We start from the raw sequence: 24,668 nt of genomic DNA, 5'->3' as shown, positions 1-24,668 counted from the left end.
CACCTTTTCACCAGGGCCATCCGAACATCGCAAACGCATTCACGTAGCATCGCACCGCCGCTCCCCTGCTGGCCCACTTGAAGGAAACTGCATTAATTATCTGCTTCTTTCTTCATACGACGGGACTGCGAACGCCTGGCAGTCGTCGTGAAGATTCGATAATTCAATCCGCGGGCGCCCCACAACAACGAACTCGAGATTTGCGAGCGGTCGTGAATCGCTTTTGTTCGCTTGCGCGTGCTTATCTCGCGTGCTTAACGGGGCGCGGATTATGCGCTCGCATTTGGTTAACAAAAGGAAAGGTGTGCCTTGAGCCCTAAGCGTCTTTTCGCCTAATGATTCTTCGACGCATAGATAGCGCACAAGGAGAACTTATGACACTGATGTTTTTTTTAAAGGTGTTTATAACTTCAAACATACTCTTACATAGCTTTCTGGTACCGACGTTAAGATTGGTTCATAAAGATGCCAAGCACAGCATGTTTTTTACAATAAATTTTGTTTTAAGACACGTGGACACATGTATTTATATCTCAAAGCAGTAACAGGGACATGAATCAGAAAAGAGTACTGCGGAGAACCTTTTTTTTTTCTCCTTCAGCCACTCTTTTTTCCCCTGTATTGCTATTGCGTGGAAAAGAACCAGTCTTATTGTAGGTTTTCATTTCGCAATGAAATTTCACTCGGAGCAGAAACAAACTAGAAATGCTCACCCCCAAGTTGCGTCAGTTCTCTAGTTTATATATGTCATTTCAGGAGCCCCTATTTGGGGTCAGTGATTTTTAGCATTTAAGCTAAACTAATTCAGTCAATTATCGCAATGTGGGGGCGCAAATCGCATTCAAAGCGGAACGCATCAAAGCTGCAGCTGTCATTTAATGGAAAGCTAGAATAGCTCGCATTAATTTTAAAGCACGCTTGATTGAATTACTGTAGAGTTGCGCAAAAATTCAAAGAGCACCCGTACACCCTTACGCACCTTTGCACTTTTTAGTGTGCATGATCGCATTAACAGTGCTAACATGCTCAGCGCACCATTCTTAAAAGCGAAAAAATAGGGTTCTTAGTAGGGTTTAGTCATTAGTGTTACGCGTTTAAGGGTGCAATTTTTTTTACTGTGTGCACCAGCGATATTGGAGACGTGGCGGCGTTGATAGTCGGATAAAACCTAACGTTTACGGGAGTTTAACGTCCCAGAGCGATTCAGGCTATGAGGGAAGCCGTTGTGAAGTGCTCCGGAAATTTCTACCACCCGGGGTTCTTTAACGTGCACTGACATCGCACAGTAAACGGGCCTGTAGAATTTTACCTTCTTTCGGGTCAGGAGCCGAGCGCCTTAACCAATGGGCCACCGCAGAGGCGCGGATAAAACTTAAGGCTGCCGTGAAGCTCCTTTTCGACCTGCGCACAGAATTCCGACACAAAAAAGAAGTAGTCTGCTTTTATGGCTTTTTTTTTGCTGCCTAAAGAAGAAGCTAACCACCAAATGAAATTAGTATTAGTTCAAGAATTTTTATTCTTGTATTTGTTTATCAGAATCACACATTAATAATTGATTCCGTTAAATGTTTTCATCGTTCAACGGAGTAACACAGGGCGCTGCGGACCATGGGCTGTGGTCACAACCAGTTTTTTTATGTGTGTCCTACTATATGCAGCGTGTTGGATCGGATAGCATGCTTGCTTGAGCGGCAGACCACAGCGGCATCTTGCTCAACAAGCGAAGTCGTGTGCTTCTTTAAAGATACACTAAAGGAAAATATCAAATTAAGCAAGACGGATAGATTTTTCTTTGAACCTCCACTGACATTTTGTAGCGATAGCTACATTACGGTAGCATTTCGAGCCTTCAGCGTGGCGGCGCCGCCACGCTGTCACGTTGTTGGTCACATGGTGCGGAGCGGCTGCCAGCGGCGCGGCGCTGTGGCTGATCACTTCGTCACGTGGTTGGTAACGTGACAAAGTTCCGCTCGGCCAGCGTTGTAGCTATCGCGTTACTCCATGCTTAACCGGAACTAAACCACCGCTAATTTTTTTCTGCTCGGAAAGGTGGTTACGTTGCTGAGAAAACCGCAAACGAAATTCCCGAAACCGGTCTACATTCAAAGCGCTTGCGTGAAATGAATTGCCGTGACGTCATTTCTATGACGTCTTTGCAGTTCGACTAATCAGAGGCGCCACTTTCAGAGACCGGAAACGCTGCCAGAAACCGAAAAACCGAAAGTCTACAAATGAGTGGTCACGGCGGCAACGTGCAAGTGCAGGCGGCCCCCAATTTTGATGGGGTTCTCCGCTGCGTCGTGTGCATCTGCACCCCGTTGCAACCCGCGCGTAGGGTAGATAAAGGCTCGAAGGCAGCGAATGGAGCTCGGTGAAGCTATCGATGGTAGCCGCAGACTGAAGCACAAACTGCTGATCGGACTAACGCATGTATACGCTGACGATGATTGATAACGCGAGCGTGTGGCCAGCGGCGCGTTGTGTGCTGTCATTAAGTGTAGTAAACGTATCTTCGAGAGATCCTAAAAAGATTGCGAGCAGCAGCCGTGCTTGAACGCATTTCATTCAACGTAACATCTGAATGAAAAATTGCCCGCGAATTTGTCATCAAATGGCGTACTGTGCTCTCGATTATCGCATGTTTGTGCACTAAAAAATCGTTGCAGACAGCCCTCGTGATTGACTCTGATGTGGTCTTTGCCATTCCTATGTTCGTGAATTGCATCCTCTGGGTTATAAGCGGAAACCATTCAGGATACGTACCGCCCAACTGTAGTTGACCGCCCGCTGGCTAGAGCTGTCGGCAGGGATGCACGCATATTCTTGACGAACCCGCATCAGCTGGTTGAACGTCTTCCTCGCGGAAGGCCCTGCCTTGCGAATCGGTGCTTCAGGTACTGCACACATGATGACCCGCGCTGGGAAACTTACGAGTCAAACGAGAGGTGATTGTACATGCGGGTACTTCTCAGGTACGTATGTTTCAGCAAATATAAAAGCGGGCTCTCTTCTGCACTGTGCAGAAAACACAAGACCACGCGCTCACAAAACGCCTCACACTGATGACGTGCATGCATGGCATGTCTGCTTGAGTGCGTGCAAGAAATAATAAAAACTTTGCAATGTTTTCAGACCCGCAGCCTGCCAAAAGTAGCCGATCAGACGCCTGAAGTGATAACGAAACCGATTCACCAGCCGCGTAGCAATCTCACACAGCATGAACGCTTTTCAAAGCTTTCGGTTCAGAACTTGCTGCGCACCACGGCTACACGCAGATTGAGCGCACATGATGTGAGGCGAAAGATTGAGCGTTCTCGTTTGGGTCTTATCTTTCTCTCTGTGGTATGTTTTGCGCTGTTTTATATATGACTCTTCCTGTTGGCAGCTATGATCGCTGCGCTCTCGTCGCATTTCGGAGGTAATTACTCTTGGAGACGGCTAAACAGCTCTCCTCCAGAAAGCTCACCTGAAAATTAGTTCTAAACGTTAGTAGCCGGAAATAACACGCAATTAATGTTTGTGACATTGCAAACGGAGTGCTGCTGCAGGAGAAATGACCAGTTCTTGACAACTTGCACTGCTTCGCTCGTCTAGGTAATACACATGTAGACTAGTTGGGTCACTTGTTTGTTTTACTCACTGTTTGGTTATGCTAGTACCATTCATATTATTCAGTGATTAGAAAGAAGCTTCACGAAAATTGTAGTAACAGCTGCGTTTTTGACGTTGCCAATCATGTAAATTTCTCATCCAAAGGAAGGGCAGAAAGGTCTCGCATAGTATTACAATATAAAATTTCAGAAATCGGCTTGTTCTCGGTACACCAAAACTAACAATTATGTTTCGGCAAACCTAAAAAATGATTCTTTGGAGCGAAGAATTGACAACGGACGAAAGGTACAGAAATTTACATCACACACTCTGTGTAATGTTGCTGTCGAACTTAAAAAAATGCACCCATGCACTGCATATTTTCGGACCCTTAGAGCACTGACAAGGTTAAGCGTCGGAATCTAAACCCTTTCAAAACAGCAGTAATAAGCTGTACGACTATAATGCGGGAAAATAGAATTTTCTGAGAGTTAGTGAAGCGAGCCTTTCTGGTCGCATACTTCAACGTTTTGGCGCTGTTTGTGCTGCAGTAAAGCGGACACTTTCAACCGCCGTCACGTGCGTCGAATTCTCGGTCAGAAGACTTCAAAAGATAGCGCTATGCCGGGAAAACCTACTTTTATCGAGGCTTACTTACCGTTTAAATTACGCAGAGGTTATCGTGCACCAGAGTTTGGAAAGGCCTTCAGGGGCACCCTGTCAATCTCCATGAATTTTTTAAGTTGTGCAATTCTTTCTGTAGACACCACAAGATTTTCCGTCGTTCTGCGTCGTGGAGTGCTGTATTCGCTTTTATGCAATCTGTCAATGAACTTCTTTCCTCGTAAGAAAAATGAAATGTGTATGTGGCTGAACAGAGCCTGTATTTTTTTCTGAGCCTCCGATGAAGTATCATTCCGGTGGATGAGGGCAATGATATTGCAGTCGTTTCGCATACTTCTTATTCAGTCCTATATATATCTCATTTGCAGCTTGCGGCACACCTTTCGGTTAACAGGCTTACTTCCGAAGAACGATCAAAGTTGACATCAGAATTGAACAATGCCGTTATTAGCCATCTTTCACCCGCAGATCATCAATCGTCCGCTACACTGTGAAAAGCTGACAACTGTAGCGTCGATTCATTCGTCTTGCCTCTTGTAGTAGACTGCTGAATCTTTAGAACCGAGTTCAATTAGTTGAAAATTGTATCTCAGAAAGTGTGGAGCACCCTTCTGTAAAAAAACTCTCATTTGCCACTTGCGTTGCATAGCTTTTGCTTACCATTGTTTGTGTTTTCCTCAACTTGTGCTCTTTGTGAATCTTGGCCACGAAAAATTCCAATAGGACTAATATGCTGCCTCAAATTTATCGCAGGTGGAGCACTACATATATTTAGATGATAGGTGCAGAATAGAATTACGCAGAAATAATACATTTATCTCACAATTTTTTGAAAAATAACACCCTTAAGCGTTTTAAAATGATTGCCAAACAACGTATGCACCTATAAATAGAGCATCACAGTCCATTATGTCATTGACGAAGATTTCTGAAAGTATCACCTGTTGAGGTACGTAAAAATGAAGCTGATCGAAGCATTCAGGCTTTGGCCAGTAGGCTAAAGGGCAAATATTTAAAATTCAGAAAAAAAGAATTTAAACAAGCGCATCCACCATCCCTTGGATGAATTTCATTCTTGGTCTGATCAACGCCAAGACCCAGTAATCAGCTCTATAGAGCATTGGCAGCTCATTGACGATTCGAGAACAACAAAGAAGCCAAGTAGTGACGAACAGTTTATTTCTCGACTATTATCGGTGCAGCTGATAAAGGTCTCGAAACCTGCTCCTCCTTTGTTGTATGCTTCGATCCTGGTGCGATGTAGGAAAGGAAAGAAATTTCTGGAATGTGAAAAAGAGCAACATATTAGACAACCACCAGGGCCAACTGATAGCACACATCTCCGTAAATACTTACACTTCTTCTTGCGGAGAAGGGTAGCGTAGCTCAGTGGGCTGCCGAGGCCGTAGCCGTAGTTCAGGCCGTAGCCGAGGAGACCGTGGCCATAGCCATAGGAGCCGACGCCATAGCCGAGGGAGCCAACACCGTATCCGTAGACTGGGGCAGCGTGGGCAAGACCGTAGGAACCGTAGGTACCGTAGGTAGCGATAGCTGGGGCAGCGTGGACGGCAGCAACAGCTGGAGCAGCGTGGACGGTGGCCACAGCTGGGGCAGCGTGGACGGCGGTGACAGCTGGGGCAGCAGCGTAGGTGGCAACGGCTGGGGCAGCGTGGACAGCAGTCACAGCTGGGGCAGCATAGCTGGTGGCGACCCTGGTGACAGCTGGGGCAGCATAAGTGGCAATGGCTGGAGCGGACTGCACAACCTTGGTCACAGCTGGGGCAGCGGCGTAGCTGACGGCTGGGGCAGCGGCGTAGGTGGCAACCCTGGTGACAGCTGGGGCAGCATAGGTGGCAATGGCTGGAGCGGACTGCACAACCTTGGTCACAGCTGGGGCAGCGGCGTAGCTCACGGCTGGAGCAGCGGCGTAGGTGGCAACCCTGGTGACAGCTGGGGCAGCGGCGTAGGTGGCGACGGCTGGAGCGGCGTGGGCGACGGTGGCAACAGCTGGGGCGGCGTGAACGGCAGTCACGGCTGGAGCAGCGTGGTAGGTGGAGACGGTGCGGGCAACAGCTGGGGCGGCAACAGCGTAGCTGGCAGGCTGGGCATATCCGTAACCGTAGCCAAGACCGTAGCCGGTGAGGCCGGAGTAGCCAATGCCGTGGGAGAGACCGTAGTGGCTGATGCCGAGGCCGCCATAGCCAAGACCGGCGTAACCGAGGTTACCATAACCAAGGCCATAGCCGAGGTTGCTGGCGAGGGTGTAGGCACCGGTGCCAAAGTGGCCGACGTTACCAGCGAGGGCGCTGGTGGCCAGAGCGAGGACGATGCAGGCACGAAGCTGGGCGAAATAAAACGTTGCGTTGTGATGCAGAACTCACAATAATACATGTTTTTCTTCAAGTTCCTCTTAATAGGCACTGTTGTGACTAGCTTGCATCGAACGGAACTTTCTATTAATTATTCTAGGTGAATTTGTTCGTTTTTAGAGTTTAACTAAAGCGGCTGTTCGGGCTTGTTGGTCAGTGAACATGGTAAAAAGAATGCAGCGCGAAAAAAACAAGGACGGCTACAGTGCTGGCTACTCACCAACACTAGTGAGTAGCGTTTTAGAGACTCTTCTCCAGAAATTGAAAGTGCAAGGCAAAGACGCAGGCAATCTAGAACAGGCCAAACGACCTCCTTTGGCCGTCATCCCGCATCTTCACAAGTTGTCTCACAATTTAAAGAAGGTTGCAAAAAGAAACAACGTAAACCTTGTCTTCTCAGCCCCGTGCAAATTGTCACGAGTGTGTACACTGCTGACAAAGCAAAAGAAAAAGGTTTGCCCTATTAGACATGTAGAACCACTCACACATTGTGCTACATGTGTCATTTACGAGATTCCCTTGAAGTGTGGACGCGTGTATATTGGGCAAACCGGCAGGTGTCTCAACGAGAGATTGTTCGAACACCGCCGGAGGGTCCGTAACAAAAGCGGCGGGCACCTGGACGACCATTGCAAGTCTTGTAAAGGGTGCGAACCATGTTACACGCGCACGGCTGTCAGAGCACGGGCGCGGACAGAAATTGAAAGGGTCATCATTGAGCCAAGGATGATAGCCAAAGCTGGAGACAAGTGCGTGAGCACGCCTTCAATTTTACTTACAGACAAGGAGTCCAGTTTTCTAGGCCCACTATAAACACGTCTTTTTTTAATCACGTCTGCTTTTAATTATTGTTCTAGAGAACTTTCAACTTTTTTGACTCAGTTTGACTGTGAACGGTTGACTCAGCTTTTGCGTTGCGTTTTGTATTGTTTTGTTATGCGTTTGGCCCTGACCCTGCTTTTAGCTTCGACTTTTACTTAGTGTTCGGTGACTATATTGTTATTTTCGTTTTCGTTTTGCCTCGTGCTGCATTGGCGGCAAAGGTCGCTGACTGATCATTTTCCATGCGTGTTCCTTGCGGTTCGTCGTGGTCCTCTCGGTTTTATCTGTCCTTGGCTGACTTTGCGTTACCTAGATATGTATCACTTTGATATTGTGTACTTCGTTTTGTTTTGTTTTGTATTAGATAGTTGAACGCGTTTGCTATTTTCTTGGTCACGTGGGTGTTGGACTGCGTTATATAAGCTGCTCATCTTTCTGAATAAATGTGTTGGTAGTCAGCGCCCTGTCCTGTCCACTTCTGTTCATCCTTGTTTTTTTCGCGCTGCATTCTTTTTACCATGTTAGAGTTTAAAACTGCGTTGGCCACAAAAATGCACTTTGAAAGAAAACGAACGCACTGCGAGACATTTGATGAATTTTAGCTCGTCATCTGCCTGTAGTTATCACGGCACATACCTCATTCATTTGACATTAGCATTACAGATTTATTTAGAGGTGGAACATAAGCTGTTTTAGGAATTTCATTTTCTTTCCCAAATTGATTTGGTGCATAGGACCACACATGACTGAATGGGCACAGATGAATTTGTTCAGTTGTAAAATCATTAATATTTATCAAGTTATGGAGTGTTGCCTGTGGAACTAGTTGCATGTGCACGCATTTTATTAAAATATTTTTGGCGACTTTATCAATACTTTAAGAAGTTACTGACAACTTCGTTTTTCGCAAGAAAAAAGATTTCTTAATGACTCATTTCACATCTGCAGCGCGCAAGGTACTAGGAAGACCTACGCATTCTGTGGTCTTTACCGCTGACTGTCACCGTGAGGGTTTAGGTTATTCAGAGGTATGAAAATCAGAATGGTGGCTTACCATGGTGGTGGCCCTAATGCGTTGGAGGAGCAGAAGCTACTGATCTGGCCAGTCCGCGAGGTTCCTTTTATACCTGATTGTTGGTCATAGAAAGAAGATACAAACCGGCTCTAAAATTAGGCGAGGGAAAAGAAACACCCAGTTTTAAATTAATCATTACTTGCCGCGTGTATCACAAGCAGGTACTCTTACACAACGCCTTTGAGGTTTAAGGAGATCCATATTCGCTGCCATTCCTCCTCACTTTTCCTTAGTGTTAGCGTCACACGAATGCCGTTTCTTCTTGCCTTCTGTTCCGCACAGCTTTTGGCGTTGTTCGTGCCAGAACGAGTATTACGCTGGCACGTATGCGAGCAATGCTCACTTACAAATTCAACCCAAGTTTTTACGCGGAACCCTACGAAGAGCAATGGAGACAAAGAGTGGATCTGTGCGCAAGATAACCGTACCCGGATGCGTCTAGCTCTCGTCTGGTAATGCACACGATTTTTTCTTTCGTTTTTACAACTCTAAAAAGGCGCGCCTTGTCACTGAGACATTAGTATTTCAATCGCCGCCTTCACACATTTACCGAAGCTGAGGAGGGTATGAGATGCGAAAAGATTAGGATAGTGGTTTTTCCTTATACCAATACACAGAACGTGCTGCAGTCAAAAAAGGGCATAATTATTGGTTTCATGTCACGTTGAGTTCCGGTCTTTACGAGTGATGCAATTTTTTTTATTTTCGCGTAAAACGTAGTTAGTTGAGGCGGGTGATTCGAAAGTCTATCGTGCGTCTGAGAAGTAGAGAAGAGGAGGTATATTTAAAATTTGTAGATTTTAAAGGGCGGTAAAAAGAAGAGCAGCATTTCGTTAAGAGCAAAATTGTTAGTGGTAATAAAAAATAGAAACACTGTAATTCTTTGCTTTCGGTGAAAAAAATGGGTTTCTCTGAAGAACTGTATGCTACCTGTCCATAGAGGAACAAAAAGTGCATAATGAAGTTTAGGGGTGGTACTAGAACATTTACTTTTAAGAAGTGACTGTGGATTGACCGGTGCTCCTGAACCGGCCCTCAGCCCAGGACTTCAATAACTTCTATACTGCGGTCCCGCGCATTCAGCCACTGATGACTGATCAGGACTGAGCGATCGCTCAGGACAGAGTAGCCACCTATGAGGAGGTAGTGGGGTGTCGTGTAGGTGGCTCCGGGTTGGTAAATGGGCACTCCCACGCGGAGTGGGGATGAGAGGGCTGGGAGCTGTAACATGAGGAGGAGTGCGAACATTTTGTGTGATGAAGTGGAGTTAGGGACTGTTCTTTAAAATTTTTTGCTGCTGAAAAGGAATAATTGTGGTGTGGAACCGAATTAGCTTTCGGCATAAAATTTTCGTCTACAGGTACTGCGCGCACACTTAAAAAATGAATTAACGATGAGATTCTGGAAGCACAGGTTTTCACGAGAAATGTCTTGAGCAATATTTTTGTCACTAAGAACAGACTTCAGCTAGACTAGAGGGGCGTACGCTGGCTGATGTGGTGCGCAATAGTAGTGCCTGTGGAAGTTCCACACTTATATATCCACCTGCGCAAGTGACAATAGTACACTAGCAGATGAAGTCTTGACATAGATGGATACAGGACAAAAGCCGTCTAGTCTGTTATTCAGATATTGTCCACGAGAGGAACAAAGCGGCTTTGTCACCTTGCGTACTGCAGACTGGGTTACCTATAGAAGGCTCATTATCTAGAACGTATTGATTTCTTTCCTGGAAATTATAATACTATGCAGTTTACAAACATTACTGTTTTTATCTTGATAGAGAAAACACTTTTTCAGCAGTTGTCCAAAAAAATATGATTAAAAAAGCACCAAAGCTTGCTTCATAGCCGCATAAAACAGTAGACCGTTGCTAATTAAAATAAATTAAGCGACAAAAAGTTGTGACAATAATGCTGAAAGTATTTTAGGCAGCGCGCATATCAAGCTTGTTTGTTTATTTCTCGAAAAGTTTCAATGCTAGGGCGTGAGAGCTTCACAAAAAGCAACAAATGACCAAATTCACAATGGAAAGAGGATTACATTAAACGTTTTCGACATGCCCTGAAGATTTGTGCGAGATTCGGAAAGGGAACGAAATTGACCCCTGCCCTTAGCACTTACAGCGATTCCTTCTGCACGAATAGGGTCGTAGTACGTCAGCGGCCGGCATAAAAATGCTTACTGCTGTAAAATTTATAAATGCAAGGTAATGACAATGACAGTTAAATTAGGTTCTTTATATTATAGAATGTAGCATAGGTTTCCCATAAACAGCGGTTCACGTAAGCTAAGAAACTCTTTCGCTCGCTACAAGCAATTAATACTTATGCGATATTTGTTCTGGGTATTTTCTGCGCCACACAAAATAAATACCAGAATATGAGATGCGCTTTTGCGGAAATAAAAACAATTACTCTGTTGTTGGCATACATGCTGTCGAGTAAAATTATTTCATTATCACTCCTACAGTGCAAAGTACGAATTCTTGGCTTTATAGGAACTGCATCAGAGTGTGTATAAAGACAAATATCACTATAATAAAAGACTTCGCTATCGGTTGCGATGATAACGTAATCTTTATACTTAACACAAAAAGCTGGGGCCCAAACTCCTTGAAAAAAATGGTTACATTTTCCCACCAGCACAGGGGAGTCGCTTAGTGGGAAGAAGCTTTGTTCGTAGGACGGTGCTCCGCCATTTGATTAGAATGTGGACCTTCGCCCAGCCCGATGCACGTTTAACTCGTCCACAAGGCTGAAAAAGACAGCACTGATATAAACACATCACTTGTGAGAAAAGATGCGGGCTAAGGCAGAAATTCCTCAAGGACTGCGGGGAACACTGCATCACTGCTTGAAAGGTTGATCTGATTTTTACAATGCAATCTTGTGGGAGCGGCCCGAACGTAGGCGAAAGGAAATTAATGAGTGCTTTTCGCTGCGCTTTTCTTACCTGGCTTTGCATTTTGCAGGCAAATCTTTTGCTTCAAGACAGGCCTTCTGCTTGAAATTGTTTGGCTTCAGATGTGTGCCAGCTAATTCTGTTTTATACACTGCTAGAACACGGCGCACATCTTTTTATGGGGATGCAAATCGGCTTTGATACCTCATGCTTACGTTGAGAGTGCTAAAATAGGCTATAACAATAATTTTCAGGAGAGGAGCCCTTGAGTGATGGACTACGCCTTCGTTGTACCAAAATGAACCCGTAAATTCTTACTTAAAAGCGTTTATTTGAAGGAAACTGCCGTCGTAAATTATTTGAGGTGTGCCGGTCTCATGAAAGCTCAGATAATCGACCATCGAGTGGCAACTAGAGCTCGAAAACAGTATCTCAAACTTGCTCATTTAAAGACACTTCCACAGTGGTCCTATTGTCAGCTCACTGACATTCGCCCCACTGTTTCCCCGTCGGTATCAGCAGCGTATCTGCCTGAATGGTGCATTTATACACGGATGCATCACATTCTGCAGAGAGGGGAGTTACTCCTGTGTATAGTCCATCTCATCCGCATCTCAACTCTCGCGCGACGTATACTGCGGATACGTGCACTCCCCTGGCATTGGAACTTCAAACCATTTATAATGCCATTGCTTCCCTTCCACTCGTTCCAACATTCAATACAGTTCATATTTACACCGACTCCCGCGCCGCCCTTAAACAGCTTAAGGCTGCTTGACGAACGTTCCAGATTTCACAATCAATTCATGTGCTCTGCGCAAAGTATCCATGTCCTGTGCGCATACACTGGATTCGCGGCCATGCCCAGGATCCACATAACATTCAAGCGGATGCTATGACTCATCTTCATACATTAGACGATCCGCCACCTTCCCCTCTTCCCCCAGATCTGTTCCTGTCCTATGTTTCCGATTCCGAAGTTCTGCGCCAGCGAACACGCGCTCTAATTCCTCCGTGTTCGCACCCTCTACGCCGTAGTCTTACTCGGCAGGAGGAGGTATCCGTGTGCCGGATTCGGGCAGGGGCGGCTCTGACACCATCTGTCCGTCATCGGTGGGGTGCCAAAGATTTGCCAGCACCTGACAGGTGCCCTCACTGTAGCGCTGCACTGGGCATTTGTGATGTGCAGCACTTGTTGTGGACGTGCCCAGCGACGGCTGCTATCAGAAAACGGCTCCTCAGGGAGGTGGGTCTGCGGTGGAACCGCGAAAGTGACTACGTGAAGTGGGCTATGGACAACCGTTTCATTAGCAACCTGTGCGACTACCTCAGCGCAACGGTTCTTCACTCCTTCTTCTATCTTTCAATCCCGCGCATTCCTTCCCCCCTTCCTTTTTCAACTTATGCCTCATGGCGCACTTTTCGAGTAAAAAAAAAAGCTCAGATGATACCTGTTGCTCTTCTTGAAACCCAGGCAATGGCTTTGAACTTCTTCTAATGCTTACCTGAAAAGTTAAAGTCGTGAGAAGACATTTCAAGATTTTGGTAAATAGCTAGCAAAAATCCCGGAACAATTCAGAGTAAATTTCAAAACGGTTGTGTCAAAACGACAGAATTCAGACAAATTTTTTCTACTAGATGTCTGAGCGAAAGGGAATTTTTTGCAATACTAATTCAACCTTACCGCCAACAGTAAAGGAGCTGCTGTCCGGTCTTTTATCGTGCCTTTCGAGCATCTCAGTGCCTCGATGCTAATACTCTCCATTAGTTATTCGAAGTGAAACGGATGTGACTTGCGGGTTTCACTTTTTCGCGACTGAAATAGTTTTCACGCTTGCAATACTGTGGCATGCTTTGACTCGCCAGCTTTCTTAGTCTTCTTTTTAATGCAGCTTCTGGCGCAAACAGTGTATGCTGAAGAGAAACAAAACCAAGGGCACGTAAGTCTAGTAATAAAACATGGTCGGCAAAGGGAAGACGCATGTTAGAAACTCTGTGCGGAGACACCTGCAATGCTACGTTCACTTTCGCAACAGGGAAAGAATGCTAATGTTTAGCGAAGAACGCTACAAAGTTCGCATACTCGTTAGTATGAAGCGCGGGATGTAGCAACGGTGCAAGTGAATTTTGACAATGCCAAAGATTTTGTTGCCTTTATTGCGGCAACCACCAAATGTTTAAATGAGCCCCGAGGCCAATCCGCAAATTCTTTTTTGTTTTCAGACTTTACTGGACCCCACATCATTGCGATCTCGAAGCTACCAGGACCTAGCCTAGTGCTTAGCACTTGCCGCCACAGGTAGAAAATGAGCTACTCTGTTCTGATCCTAAAGTAACCAGGTGGAAGCGTGTTTCGCATTTACCAACTCCGCGTCTAAGAGGTGTTAAAAAAAACATGTCCGTCTTTCTTTATTGGCAATCGACGCTGGCCAATAATGCGGTATTCTTTCTGTAGATTATCTGACGCATCAGGTCGGCGTGCTGTGGAAATGACCGAAAGGCGAGTTTTTAAAGAAAACGCATAAAATTTGTCTATGGTGGGCAGCATCCTTATTTAGAGGAACTGCTGAGAAAACGGCTGGAGAGAGAATTAAAATTTAGCATTGTCCTCTTTGTACCAAGAAGTTGGCCATTGTTGCCATGACAAGTGCAATCCATCAAAATCCTTCTTCCGAGAACAATGTTGTGATTTTCAGTCGTATCTCACTCATCTTTTTTAGCGGTATTGTCTTGTTCTCAGATGTCTGAGGCATGCAAAAATAACGCGTCTTGGACCCCTTTGAAACATTGAATTGCGTGGGTGTTTGCCTGGGCGATTTAGTGGAAAATTATTTCACACTGTATTGAGGAACGCGCCCTTGTTCCCTTATTGGGAAGAGCAACTCAGAAAACTACATTCTACGAATGTTCGCCCACAGAGCTGGGAATTTAAGCACCCAGCTGGAGGCTTGTAATGTAAAAAAACGTTTTGTGAAAGTGTGAAAAAGAAACGCTGACTTGAGTAGAAGTCTATCTTTCGTTCACAGCATTATTGTTCCTCTGTATTTTGGCGTGTATTCTTTATCTAATCATTGAAGGTTATATGCTATATTTTGATACCCACTAAATAGCTTATTTAAGCAACCGGGTTTGTCAGGTGTCTTATGTAATAATAATAAAACGGTGTATGCAAGTAGGGACTTTCTGTGCACATAATTTTATCTATAATTAAATTGATTTTCGCGCGAAATCTTACTCTTCGGTTGCGGTGCTTTAAAAACAGCTAGTGACTGCCTTATCTGCAATTACATTGCTTTAGTAGCCGGGCAACGATCCACGCCAAATCTTGCGCGTGTACTCCATCTTCTTGATTTGCTTTGCACATTTGGTGACCTATCACTGGAGCACATCATTTTCTTGTGTGAGGCCTAGAAAAATTATGGACTCACTCAATACCACTGAATATTCACTGCACCCGAAGCACCCTCTAATAAACCCCGCCTCCTTTGGTGGACAGAAGGATGTGAGGAGGCTTATCGTCGCAGAAAAGCGGCCTGGAAGAGGCTATCCTGCAACCAGAGTCCACCGAATTGGTTAAATTACAAATTCTTTTCTGCGGCTTTCAGACGAACAATTGCAAAAGCCAATGAGGAGTATGACCAAAATTTAAACGAATATCTTTCAAATTCTCGTTATCAGAATGCCCTGCATAATTCATGGAACATTACAAGATTTCTCCAGTCCCTCACCTCACTACGTAAACAGCGTTTTCACCGCAAAAGACTAAAAAAAACCTGGAGTGTATGGCTCAGGAATTGGCGTTACGTTTCCAGACACAGAAAACGTCCCTTTGTGCACAATCTCACCCTCTTCGGATTATAACGAGGTTGACAATTCAGAGCTCCTCTCAGTCTTGGAAATGTTGCATCCTGCAGCTCCAGGACAAAATGGTGTCACTGTTGGTGTGACTAAAACATTAACCCAGGATTTCACATGCGACCTCTTAGATAATGTCGATGCTTCGCTGGAAAATGCATGGATTCCAAGTATTTGGAAGATAGCGAAATGTATTTTATTGTTGAAAGATGCAGGGAAAGGACACGTCTTAGAAAATATTATGCCAATTGCGCGCTAACTTCAAATTCAGCCAAAATAATAGAATTAATAATGATAATGGTCTCAAAAAACATGTTCATGACGTTAACGGTCTCACCTCAGCACAGATTGGCTTTCGTCGCGGATGCTCTATATTGTCCGCGCATGTGGATTTAGGGAATAGAATCCGGCTCTCGCTATTCAAAAGGGAAGTTTCAGCTTTGGTAACTCTTGATGTAGCAAAGGCCTATGACAGTGTAGAACATACTATTTTACTTAACAGACTTGTTCAGCTAAATGCTGCAACCTACATTTATGCGAGAATATCTGAATTTCTGAGTGTGCAGACACTTTTACTGCACAGAGGGAACCCAATGTTCTAATGCATATTATCAATCAGGAGGTGTGCGGCAAGGATCGGTGCTATCACCGATGCTTTTTAATATTTTGGACAGCGACATAATAGTTTTTGTGTATGCAGATGACATAGCTTTTTTCGCCTCGGCCAGGGATCTTCATTTCCTTTATTGTGATTTGGAGGGATATTTGGATGCTCTTAGAGCATGATTGCACCGTAATAATTTATACCTGAATGTTAACAAATGCGGCGTATTAGTATTTCCTCCAGACACGCCATAGCACGTTTCACTAGTCCATCGCCCTAACAAGATTCCGCAAGTTGCATCCGTTAAATATCAAGGTGTTGCTTGTCACCCAGCATTAGACTGTGGCCTTCATATAGAGAACAATGTGTTTAAAGGAGGACTCTCCTCACGCCGACTGACACGAATCGGCAATAACAAGTTTGGAATGCGTCACAACATATTATTGTTACTATACAAATCATATGTCAGACCTATACATAAATTTAGTAGCATTCTCTTCTATGGTAGCGCAAACTACAAGATTCAAACCTTAATCTTACTGGAAAAGCGCGCTCTACGTCTGTGCCTTGGTTTCCCAAAATCAGTTTCAAACGCCCTGCTGTTTTTGGAAGCCCGTATCCCTGTTCAATATTCGCGCTTTCGAATACTGACAGTGCAAACTTTCCTCTGGTCGTTTGACCCGGTGACTAAAGTCAGTACTCCTATTTTTGTGTCTCGGCCAGCCTTAGTCCCACCTCATCATTGGCCACGGCATCAAATGACACAAGTTACGGTAACGCAGAACTTTTTATCACCGATTGGTGTCGTTCTCAGTTTTTTGCAGTGGGTTGATGAGAAGCCGGCTGCAGTAGAACTTCATTTTGGCCACATCTTCCCATCTCATGCAAAACACATGCCCGCAAACAGTTTAAATGGTCCTCTGTCTGATCACATAAAGGAATACCCCTATCGTACTGTGCTTTCTACTGATGCCTCTGTCACTGTAGTTGGCATCTTTTCGCAGGATTTAGCATAGAGCTATTCTCTCCGCATCCCGATTTATGTTCCTATATTTGTTGCGGAATGTTTAGTTCTTGAAATGGCCCTGCACAAATTTTCATGTTAAGTGTCACAAGGTATCATCCTAGCTTATTGTTTGTCAGTTGTGCTCTCCCTTGAAACATCTTACACAGATTTTTCAAGGGGTTTCCTGCGATATTTTGTCACATGCTCTTTGAAGGAGGTTCGTTTTGTTTGGGCCTCTGACCATGCAGGTATTCATTCAAACAAGGTAGCTGATTTCTTATCAATGTCGGCTCTTAACAGTTCAGTCACACATCTTGTCCCGCATTTCACGCTGTCGGCGATTTCCAGGTTTCATCGGTTCCAGCACATATCAGCCATGTTACCTGATTCTTTACTAAATACAACTGATTATATATAATTGTAACGCCCGTTCGTGTAAAACCAGGCTGTGTGAGGTATCGATGACGCGGTTGCGGGGCAGGATTCCCAGTTTGAATTTGTATCAATTCAGATGTGGGTCGACACCGACAGACCTATGTGACTCATGCGAGGAAGTTGAATCTGTAGACCAGTTTCTCCTCTACTGTCCAAAGTTTGCACTTCAGAGAAAGATTTACTTGGAGGTCCCTCTCTCAAGGTTAGGGCTGCCATTATCTCTACGAGTGTCATTGCTGTTCGGTCTGAGCGCCCAAGAATTTGCATTGGATTAAATTTGTGTGATTCTCCATGATTACACAAATGAAACTGGAAGGTTGATCTGGTAACTCTTTTAAAATAACTCGAGCCCTTCTTTTCTGATCAAAATGCTGTTTGTTGCGCTACTTTGTATATTCGTCTGTCGTTTTTCATCTATACAATTTTTTTAAATTCACCCATAGCGCTAAATTTTTGTCGCAATCGCCTATGAAAATTTCCTTGATTAAGCCACTACACCTTGGCCAATCTCCACCATATGGGTATGCGCCATGTTTTAGAAGAACAAAAAGAAGGGGAGAGAAATCCAGACAGTGGGTAGATGACACGAGAAGGCTGAAACATAGCAGCTTTAAGTGAACGAACTACTTGCTGCAATATTTCGTAGAAAAATAACGTGAGAGTTCTCACGCAAAATAGTGGGCATTGTAATTTGAACAGTTTTGGCGCCATTCGCGGAGACTCTTTCATAGTGTGAACTACATCGTCGTCAAGGGACAGCAACGGGAGCTCACGTCAGTATCTTGACTACCTGAATGCATTTTTCTATGTTGTCATTAAAAGTTGACTGAGCAAAAAGAGAGGGTGGAATGATGTGAATGGATACGACACGCCCTAAATTGCGGTCATAAGCTTAAGCAGAGTAGCTTTAGGACAAAGTGCGACGAGCAACCACACGGCTTGGCCATTCTCTAAGGCTCTCAACACACTCGCGCCAGAAACCCACGGAATAATAAATGCCATGCAAGAACTATCTGTGCTCAATCAAGAAAAACAACGTTATCAAAGTATATAACCACTCCTTCAAAGAAATAAGCAATATGCAGCGCAAGCAACTGGAACTGCAGCTACACGCCATTCCAATCAATACCCATGCATAACCGCATTCACAACACTACAATAACCCTTGGCTAGATTCCTGGACATAACAAGCTCGATGGATGTGAGTTGGATAATCAAATGGTCTGCGAAATTGCCGCCATGGCGCCCTCAACATTCAGTACATTGCACACGTAAGCGGCCGACGACCTATCATTTAAAAACTAAATAGCTGAACACAGCACATGGCTCACACAGGGCGCCTGACTTAAAATGAATGCTTTATGAGTTTCCAATTGGCTGGGCACGCTTTGTGGCTTAATTAAAGTGATATGTAATAGCCTAGGCCATCAGCACTAAGGGTCACTCAGAGCTTTCCAGCCAAGGGTAGAAACGTCTTACCTGCGCGTGTTAAACTGATTTAGAGGTTCGCAGTTACTATCTGAAGCATTAAAAACTTTATGTGCGGGCGCTCATAGGAGAGCAAAACATACATCAGAGCGCTTCATTTTTTTCTTTCAACCTTTACAACCATGCAGCGGTACGGCTGTTATGACCCGACCATCCAGTGAGAAGTTCAGGAGACAATAGGTTTATTTGTTGGTCATTATCAGTACAACTGATAGGGACCTGGAAATCTCTTCCTCCACTGCTCTCGGCTTTGATCGTGGGGTGATGTCCACAAAGTAGAAAAATTCTGCAATGTGAAGGAAAGAGGCATATTAGGGAGGAAGAAAAAACGACGTCTGTTGCACAAGTTATTAAGTACTTACACTTCTTCTTGCGGAGGAGGGTGGAGTAGCTGAGTGGGCTGCCGAGGCCGTAGCCGTAGTTCAGGCCGTAGCCGAGGAGACCGTGGCCGTAACCGTAGTGGCCGGCACCATAGCCGAGGGATCCAACACCGTATCCATAGTAGACTGGGGCGGAGTGGGCAAGACCATAGGAACCGTAGGTACCGTAGGTAGCGACGGCTGGAGCAGCGTGGACGGCAGCGACAGCTGGAGCAGCGTGGACGGTGGCCACAGCTGGGGCAGCGTGGACGGCGGTGACAGCTGGGGCAGCAGCGTAGGTGGCAACGGCTGGGGCAGCGTGGACAGCAGTCACAGCTGGGGCAGCAGCGTAGGTGGCAACGGCTGGGGCAGCGTGGACAGCAGTAACAGCTGGGGCAGCATAGCTGGTGGCGACCCTGGTGACAGCTGGGGCAGCATAGGTGGCGATGGCTGGAGCGGACTGCACAACCTTGGTCACAGCTGGGGCAACAGCATAGCTGACGGCTGGGGCAGCGGCGTAGGTGGCGACCCTGGTGACAGCAGGGGCAGCGGCGTAGGTGGCGACAGCTGGAGCGGCGTGGGCGACGGTGGCAACAGCTGGGGCGGCGTGAACGGCAGTCACGGCTGGAGCAGCGTGGTAGGTGGAGACGGTGCGGGCAACAGCTGGGGCGGCAACAGCGTAGCTGGCAGGCTGGGCATATCCGTATCCGTAGCCAAGACCGTAGCCGGTAAGGCCGGAGTAGCCAATGCCGTGAGAGAGACCGTAGTGGCTGATGCCGAGGCCGCCATAGCCAAGACCGGCATAGCCGAGGTTACCGTAACCAAGGCCGTAGCCGAGGTTGCTGGCGAGGGTGTAGGCACCGGTGCCAAAGTGGCCAACTTGACCAGCGAAGGCGCTGGTGGCCAGGACAAGGACGATGCAGGCACGAATCTGGGTGATACAAAGGTTACATTTCAGCGCAAAATACTCACATTCTTTGCGAGGTTTCTCATTTCATACCGCGGTGACACGCTGATGATGAGGCAGTTATCAAGGAATTTATTTTGCTTTACCTGTAAGGCTTTATGCACTTGAAACACATTGAAAGAAAAACGGTCAAAGAATGAAAGGTAATGAGCCATTGCTAGACGGTTTGCCTAACATGAGAAAAGATTTTATGGTAACATGTGCTGTGGCTAGCAGAATAAAGTTTGCAATTTAAAGAGGTCAGTTATCAATAGATGAAAAATATTTTTGGGCTTTCTATTTATTACAAAAAGGAATATATCTGAAGTATCCACGTATCTCTGCTAACTGTAATTAGTTATCAGTTAGTACATTGAGAGGTAACATTGTTTTAAACGTTTGGTGTGCTATATAATATCTTTCAAAGGCGACGGGATAGGTTTTAGAATTCGACGAATTTATATTGTTAGACATATGGTAGTTCCAGGTAAAGAATGTAAATTTCTTTTGGGCTTCTTTTTGAAATGGATATATAATCGATGGATTAAATAGCCACGACGTTCAAATTTCTCCGCAACGCACAGTAGCAAGAGGAAGGAGCGTGATAACGTCATTGACGGTACGGATACATTTCTAACGCGCAAACGCTTGCTCTGTAAAAAGGAAACCAACGTAACCAAAGGCAAAGGCCACCCAGCGCCGTTCGGCAGCAGCCAACTACGCACGGAAAGTTGTGGCTGACGGAAGTGGAACTGTCAGATCTAACCATCCGTGGTGTCACACCAAGCTTCACCATACTGAAACTTTCTTATCGATTACGTCATTTCAATTGCGGACACACAAAAAAAGTCATGCAGGGCTCTACCTATAGCTTAAATAGATTTCAGTTCTTGAACATCCCAGAATTCTCGAAAAGTTGGGCCTTTTAATAGTTCCACCAGCACCGTTTTTTTCCTGATTTATTCGCTGCAAGATTGGTGGGATACCGATATAATTCAGCTACCGGATGTTTAACTCCGAAAAAGCTAAGTTCTCCTTAAGCATACATTCACCTAGTCTAAATGTTTCCTAAATGTGCATAGCCTAACCCCAGTGCATTACTGCTACCCGCGAGAATAGGAAAGAATATGATGGCTAACCATTTTGATGTTCCTAGTCCGTTGGAGGAGCAGAAGCTTCTGATTAGCTCAGTTGGAGGGGTTCCTTTTATACCTTATAGTTGGCTGCAAGAACAAGCACAAACTGGTCGTTACGTAAGATGAGGGGAACCCTCCGCCCAGTTTTAAATGATCGTTACCGCTGCCTATGCTCACAGCAGGAACTCTTGCGCAACACTTTGCAGGCTGATGAGAATAATTATTCCTTGCCATACCTCCTAACTTTTACTATTTTTTTGCTTCGTCGCGAGCTGAACGGCTTTTCGGAATCCATTATGTTGCCTGCAGCTTGCGCACTGCACGCGCAAGAACGAGTATCGAACTGTCACGCGTGAGACACTGCGCAATTAAATATTCTGCCCGAGTTTTTACGCGGGAAGCGTGTGCAGCGCAGGGATGTACCGTAATCGCATGCAGCATGCTTTGCCCCAGACTAGTCCTCGATTTTTCTTTTGAAACTTGACCAAGGCGCCTCGTGCACCAGAATATTAGTATTTCAATCACCGTCCCCGCGTATGCTTTGAAGGTAAAGGACGAACGAGTAGAGCGATTTTTTTTTTGTTTTTACCAATACGCCATGATCTACTATAAAAAATATAGCAGATATCTTTTTGTTTAACAGGATGAGCTGATCAGCGCTCTTTACTTAAGATACTCCTATCTATTTTTTTTATAAATTAAAACAGTTAAGCGAAACGCACGCTTAGCAAGACTTTCAAACTCGCGGTCAACTTTCCGTGGCTCTGCGGCTACGGCTGCAAAGGAAAGAGAAAAAGATTCAACCCATTTAGCTGACTTGTCCAAATGCGAAGCATGTTCGCAAGCACATCGCGTTTGACCTCGCTTTCGCGAGGATAAGGTTTGAAGGTCAGGCTTCAAACTAAGATCGGCGAAAATAATTTTTCGTCACCTGAGTGGTAGTGCACTCTCAAATTTTAAGGTCGTTTAACGCACTTTAAGAGGGCAATGCGATGGGAACCTGTGCTGCCTAGGTAGCACTGCAATTGTTCGATTCGGTGACTCAAAACTGCTTTTGTCGGCCACTTGGGCCGCTGCAAACGCAAGAACACATTCTGCGCGATTAGATACCCGCGTTTGGCTGACAGCATTCATTGCCTAGCTTCTCTCGGCGTATCCCAGAAAGCTGACGCATGGCACGTCCGCCTTCTACAGAGCGCGGAGGCTCACGCCAATAAGCGCCTGAAGGTGGCGCGGAAAAGTACTACTAGTACTACCCAAAACTGCTTGCTCTTCTCGCTAGCGTGTTATGGCGCTGCAATCAGCACCGCAAAGTTCGGCGCAAGTTCCCCATAGCGGTGTGTTCTGTATCCATTCGGCAAGGAGGAAAGTTTATGAAGACGACAACAACAATCACGCTCAACGTTATCGCTAAGGAGATTCATGTCTTTTGGCTGTGTCGCGGCAGGGTCGTGTTTTGTAGCGTGCTCGCTGTTGTGGATTGCCGATATAAGTCGCGCGTGACGCTCTTGAGCAGAGGGGCCGCGCTTACTAATGGCAAATTTTAGAACGCAGTCTAGTTTACTGGGTTTCTTTACCTCAGATGAGCTGCCTTCAATACTTCCTTAACTAAAAACAAGCATTGATGGCAGCCATCTAATTTTAGAAGCTTTCTGAGCGTCTTCTTCGTTATAAGGGGCTCAGAGAAAAGAGGATCCGCTTACACGCGGCGCGTAGCTGAAATTTGAAATTATTTGTAGTGCAACAGCAGCAGTGAATGTGTGCACATCCCCCTCGGAGACGGGTACGCGTTCCCGCCTTCAGCAACCTCTTCACCCCACCCTTCTAGGCTGGGAGCTGTACCACTCAGCCACTGACATATCCGACCCACCTCGACCGCTTTAACAACAAGAAAAATTCTGCTTTTGTGAAGTCCCTGCTTAGAGTACTAGCTTCTAGTGGAGGAAAAAACATCAAAGGGATCGTCCAACTTGAATCGAACTGCTTTCGTAGGATTTTTGCATCACTTGTCTCATTATACTGTGTTTTTTGTACACATCAGTGTTAGAAGTCTGCTCGATAGAGTTAGTGCACTCGCATTGCACATCGACTCACGCCAGTATAGTTTAGTGTTAGTGACACGTGATGCGACGACATTGTTCACGGTAAGATCTTACAAGTGCATTCATTTTGAGGTGTTTCCGGAGCGGCAGAATACACCTAATAGGGGGCGTGTCGTTATCACGACAAAGGAAAAAATCCTAGCTCCACCAATCATTATCAATTGTTTTCTTGTACATGTCGTCGGTTAACGGTTTTGCGATCTTTGTGGTCATCGACGTTTTTCACCGCTCGTCTAACAAGCTTCTCGTGTTTTCCGACAAATTATAACGGGTGCTGTGTGAAGTGGTGGTAGTGGTTTTATTAAAAATAATAGTAAAAAGGAAGCAAAAGATTTTTGCTAACCCCGGCATCTGCCATCGATACTGAAGCACCTGAGCTGGGGCAGCGGAAATAAAGGACAGCAGGCAGAATGGAGAGATGAAATGAAAAAGGTGAGCGTGTTTTCCGGTGCAGTTACAAAAATTGGTGATTTTGTTTAATCAAACAATAATTGCCAAAAATTCTCTGTTGCTACCACAGATGCAGCGATGTATATTTTTTTGTTTTTAGAATTCAATAGGACAAATTATTAAACAACCAAAGCATTGCTCTGATACCTCTGCCTGTAATCTAAGTGCAGCAATACTGACATATTTTAATACATACTTCGTGAAAGTACCATTACTGACGACGCCATTATCACTGAATGCATTACCAATTTCTCTGTAACTACCATACATAAAATAAGTTTGCTACAGTGAAGCCAATTTTATTGAAATTAAAGCTGTTACCTAAATAGCCACCGTGGTGGCTAAGTGGTTATGGCGTTTATATTCTGACCCGAAAGACGCAGGTTCGATGCCGGCCGCAGCTGTCGCATTTAGATGGAGGTGAAATGCTAGACACCCGTGTACTATGCGATGTCAGAGCAAGTTAAAAAAACCCTAGGTGGTGGAAATTATCCGGAGCCCTCCACTACGACGTCTCTCACAGCCTGAATGACTTTAGGACGGTAAAGCCCGTAAAAGCAAACCAATTACTAAATTTTAATTCAACTTTTGCCCCATTTTCTTCCTAGCTGCATTGTATAGAACCGGGATAAATTTATAGCTACCCTCAGTGCTCTGATTGACTCGCTCATTGCCATCATATTCATTATATGCAACTATGGTGCGACTTGTCTACCAACAGCATTCCATGGTTCAGCAAGAAAATGAAAGATTATTCCTATACGCAAAATACATTGGTCTCGTGAGTGCTCAAAATAAATAGAAATCATGGCAAAATAATGTCAAGATTTGGTGATGTCTACGGGGTATAGCTATCACTCATGACTTGTTATTCTTCAAAAAACAATTAGGTGTCTAATCCA

At 45.2% G+C, this 24,668-nt stretch overlaps 1 protein-coding gene across 1 annotated transcript in view; it reads right to left on the bottom strand.

The window, feature by feature from the left end:
* The window catches only part of LOC144119766 (uncharacterized), a 47,088-nt gene extending 25,767 nt beyond the window's left edge, over nucleotides 1-21,321 (bottom strand). Inside the window, 6 exon segments of the mRNA XM_077652307.1 lie at nucleotides 5,366-5,495; nucleotides 5,572-5,887; nucleotides 5,890-6,556; nucleotides 8,829-8,857; nucleotides 19,136-20,063; nucleotides 21,218-21,321. Coding sequence (XP_077508433.1) covers nucleotides 5,366-5,495; nucleotides 5,572-5,887; nucleotides 5,890-6,556; nucleotides 8,829-8,857; nucleotides 19,136-20,063; nucleotides 21,218-21,220 — 2,073 coding nt within the window. The 5' untranslated portion in view covers nucleotides 21,221-21,321.
* Between the last annotated feature and the right edge of the window lie 3,347 nt (nucleotides 21,322-24,668).

Source organism: Amblyomma americanum, chromosome 2, assembly GCF_052857255.1.
Source record: "Amblyomma americanum isolate KBUSLIRL-KWMA chromosome 2, ASM5285725v1, whole genome shotgun sequence".
Taxonomy (NCBI): domain Eukaryota; kingdom Metazoa; phylum Arthropoda; class Arachnida; order Ixodida; family Ixodidae; genus Amblyomma; species Amblyomma americanum.
Note: the sequence above shows the minus strand (reverse complement) of the source record. Positions and strands in the feature narration are given on the sequence as shown.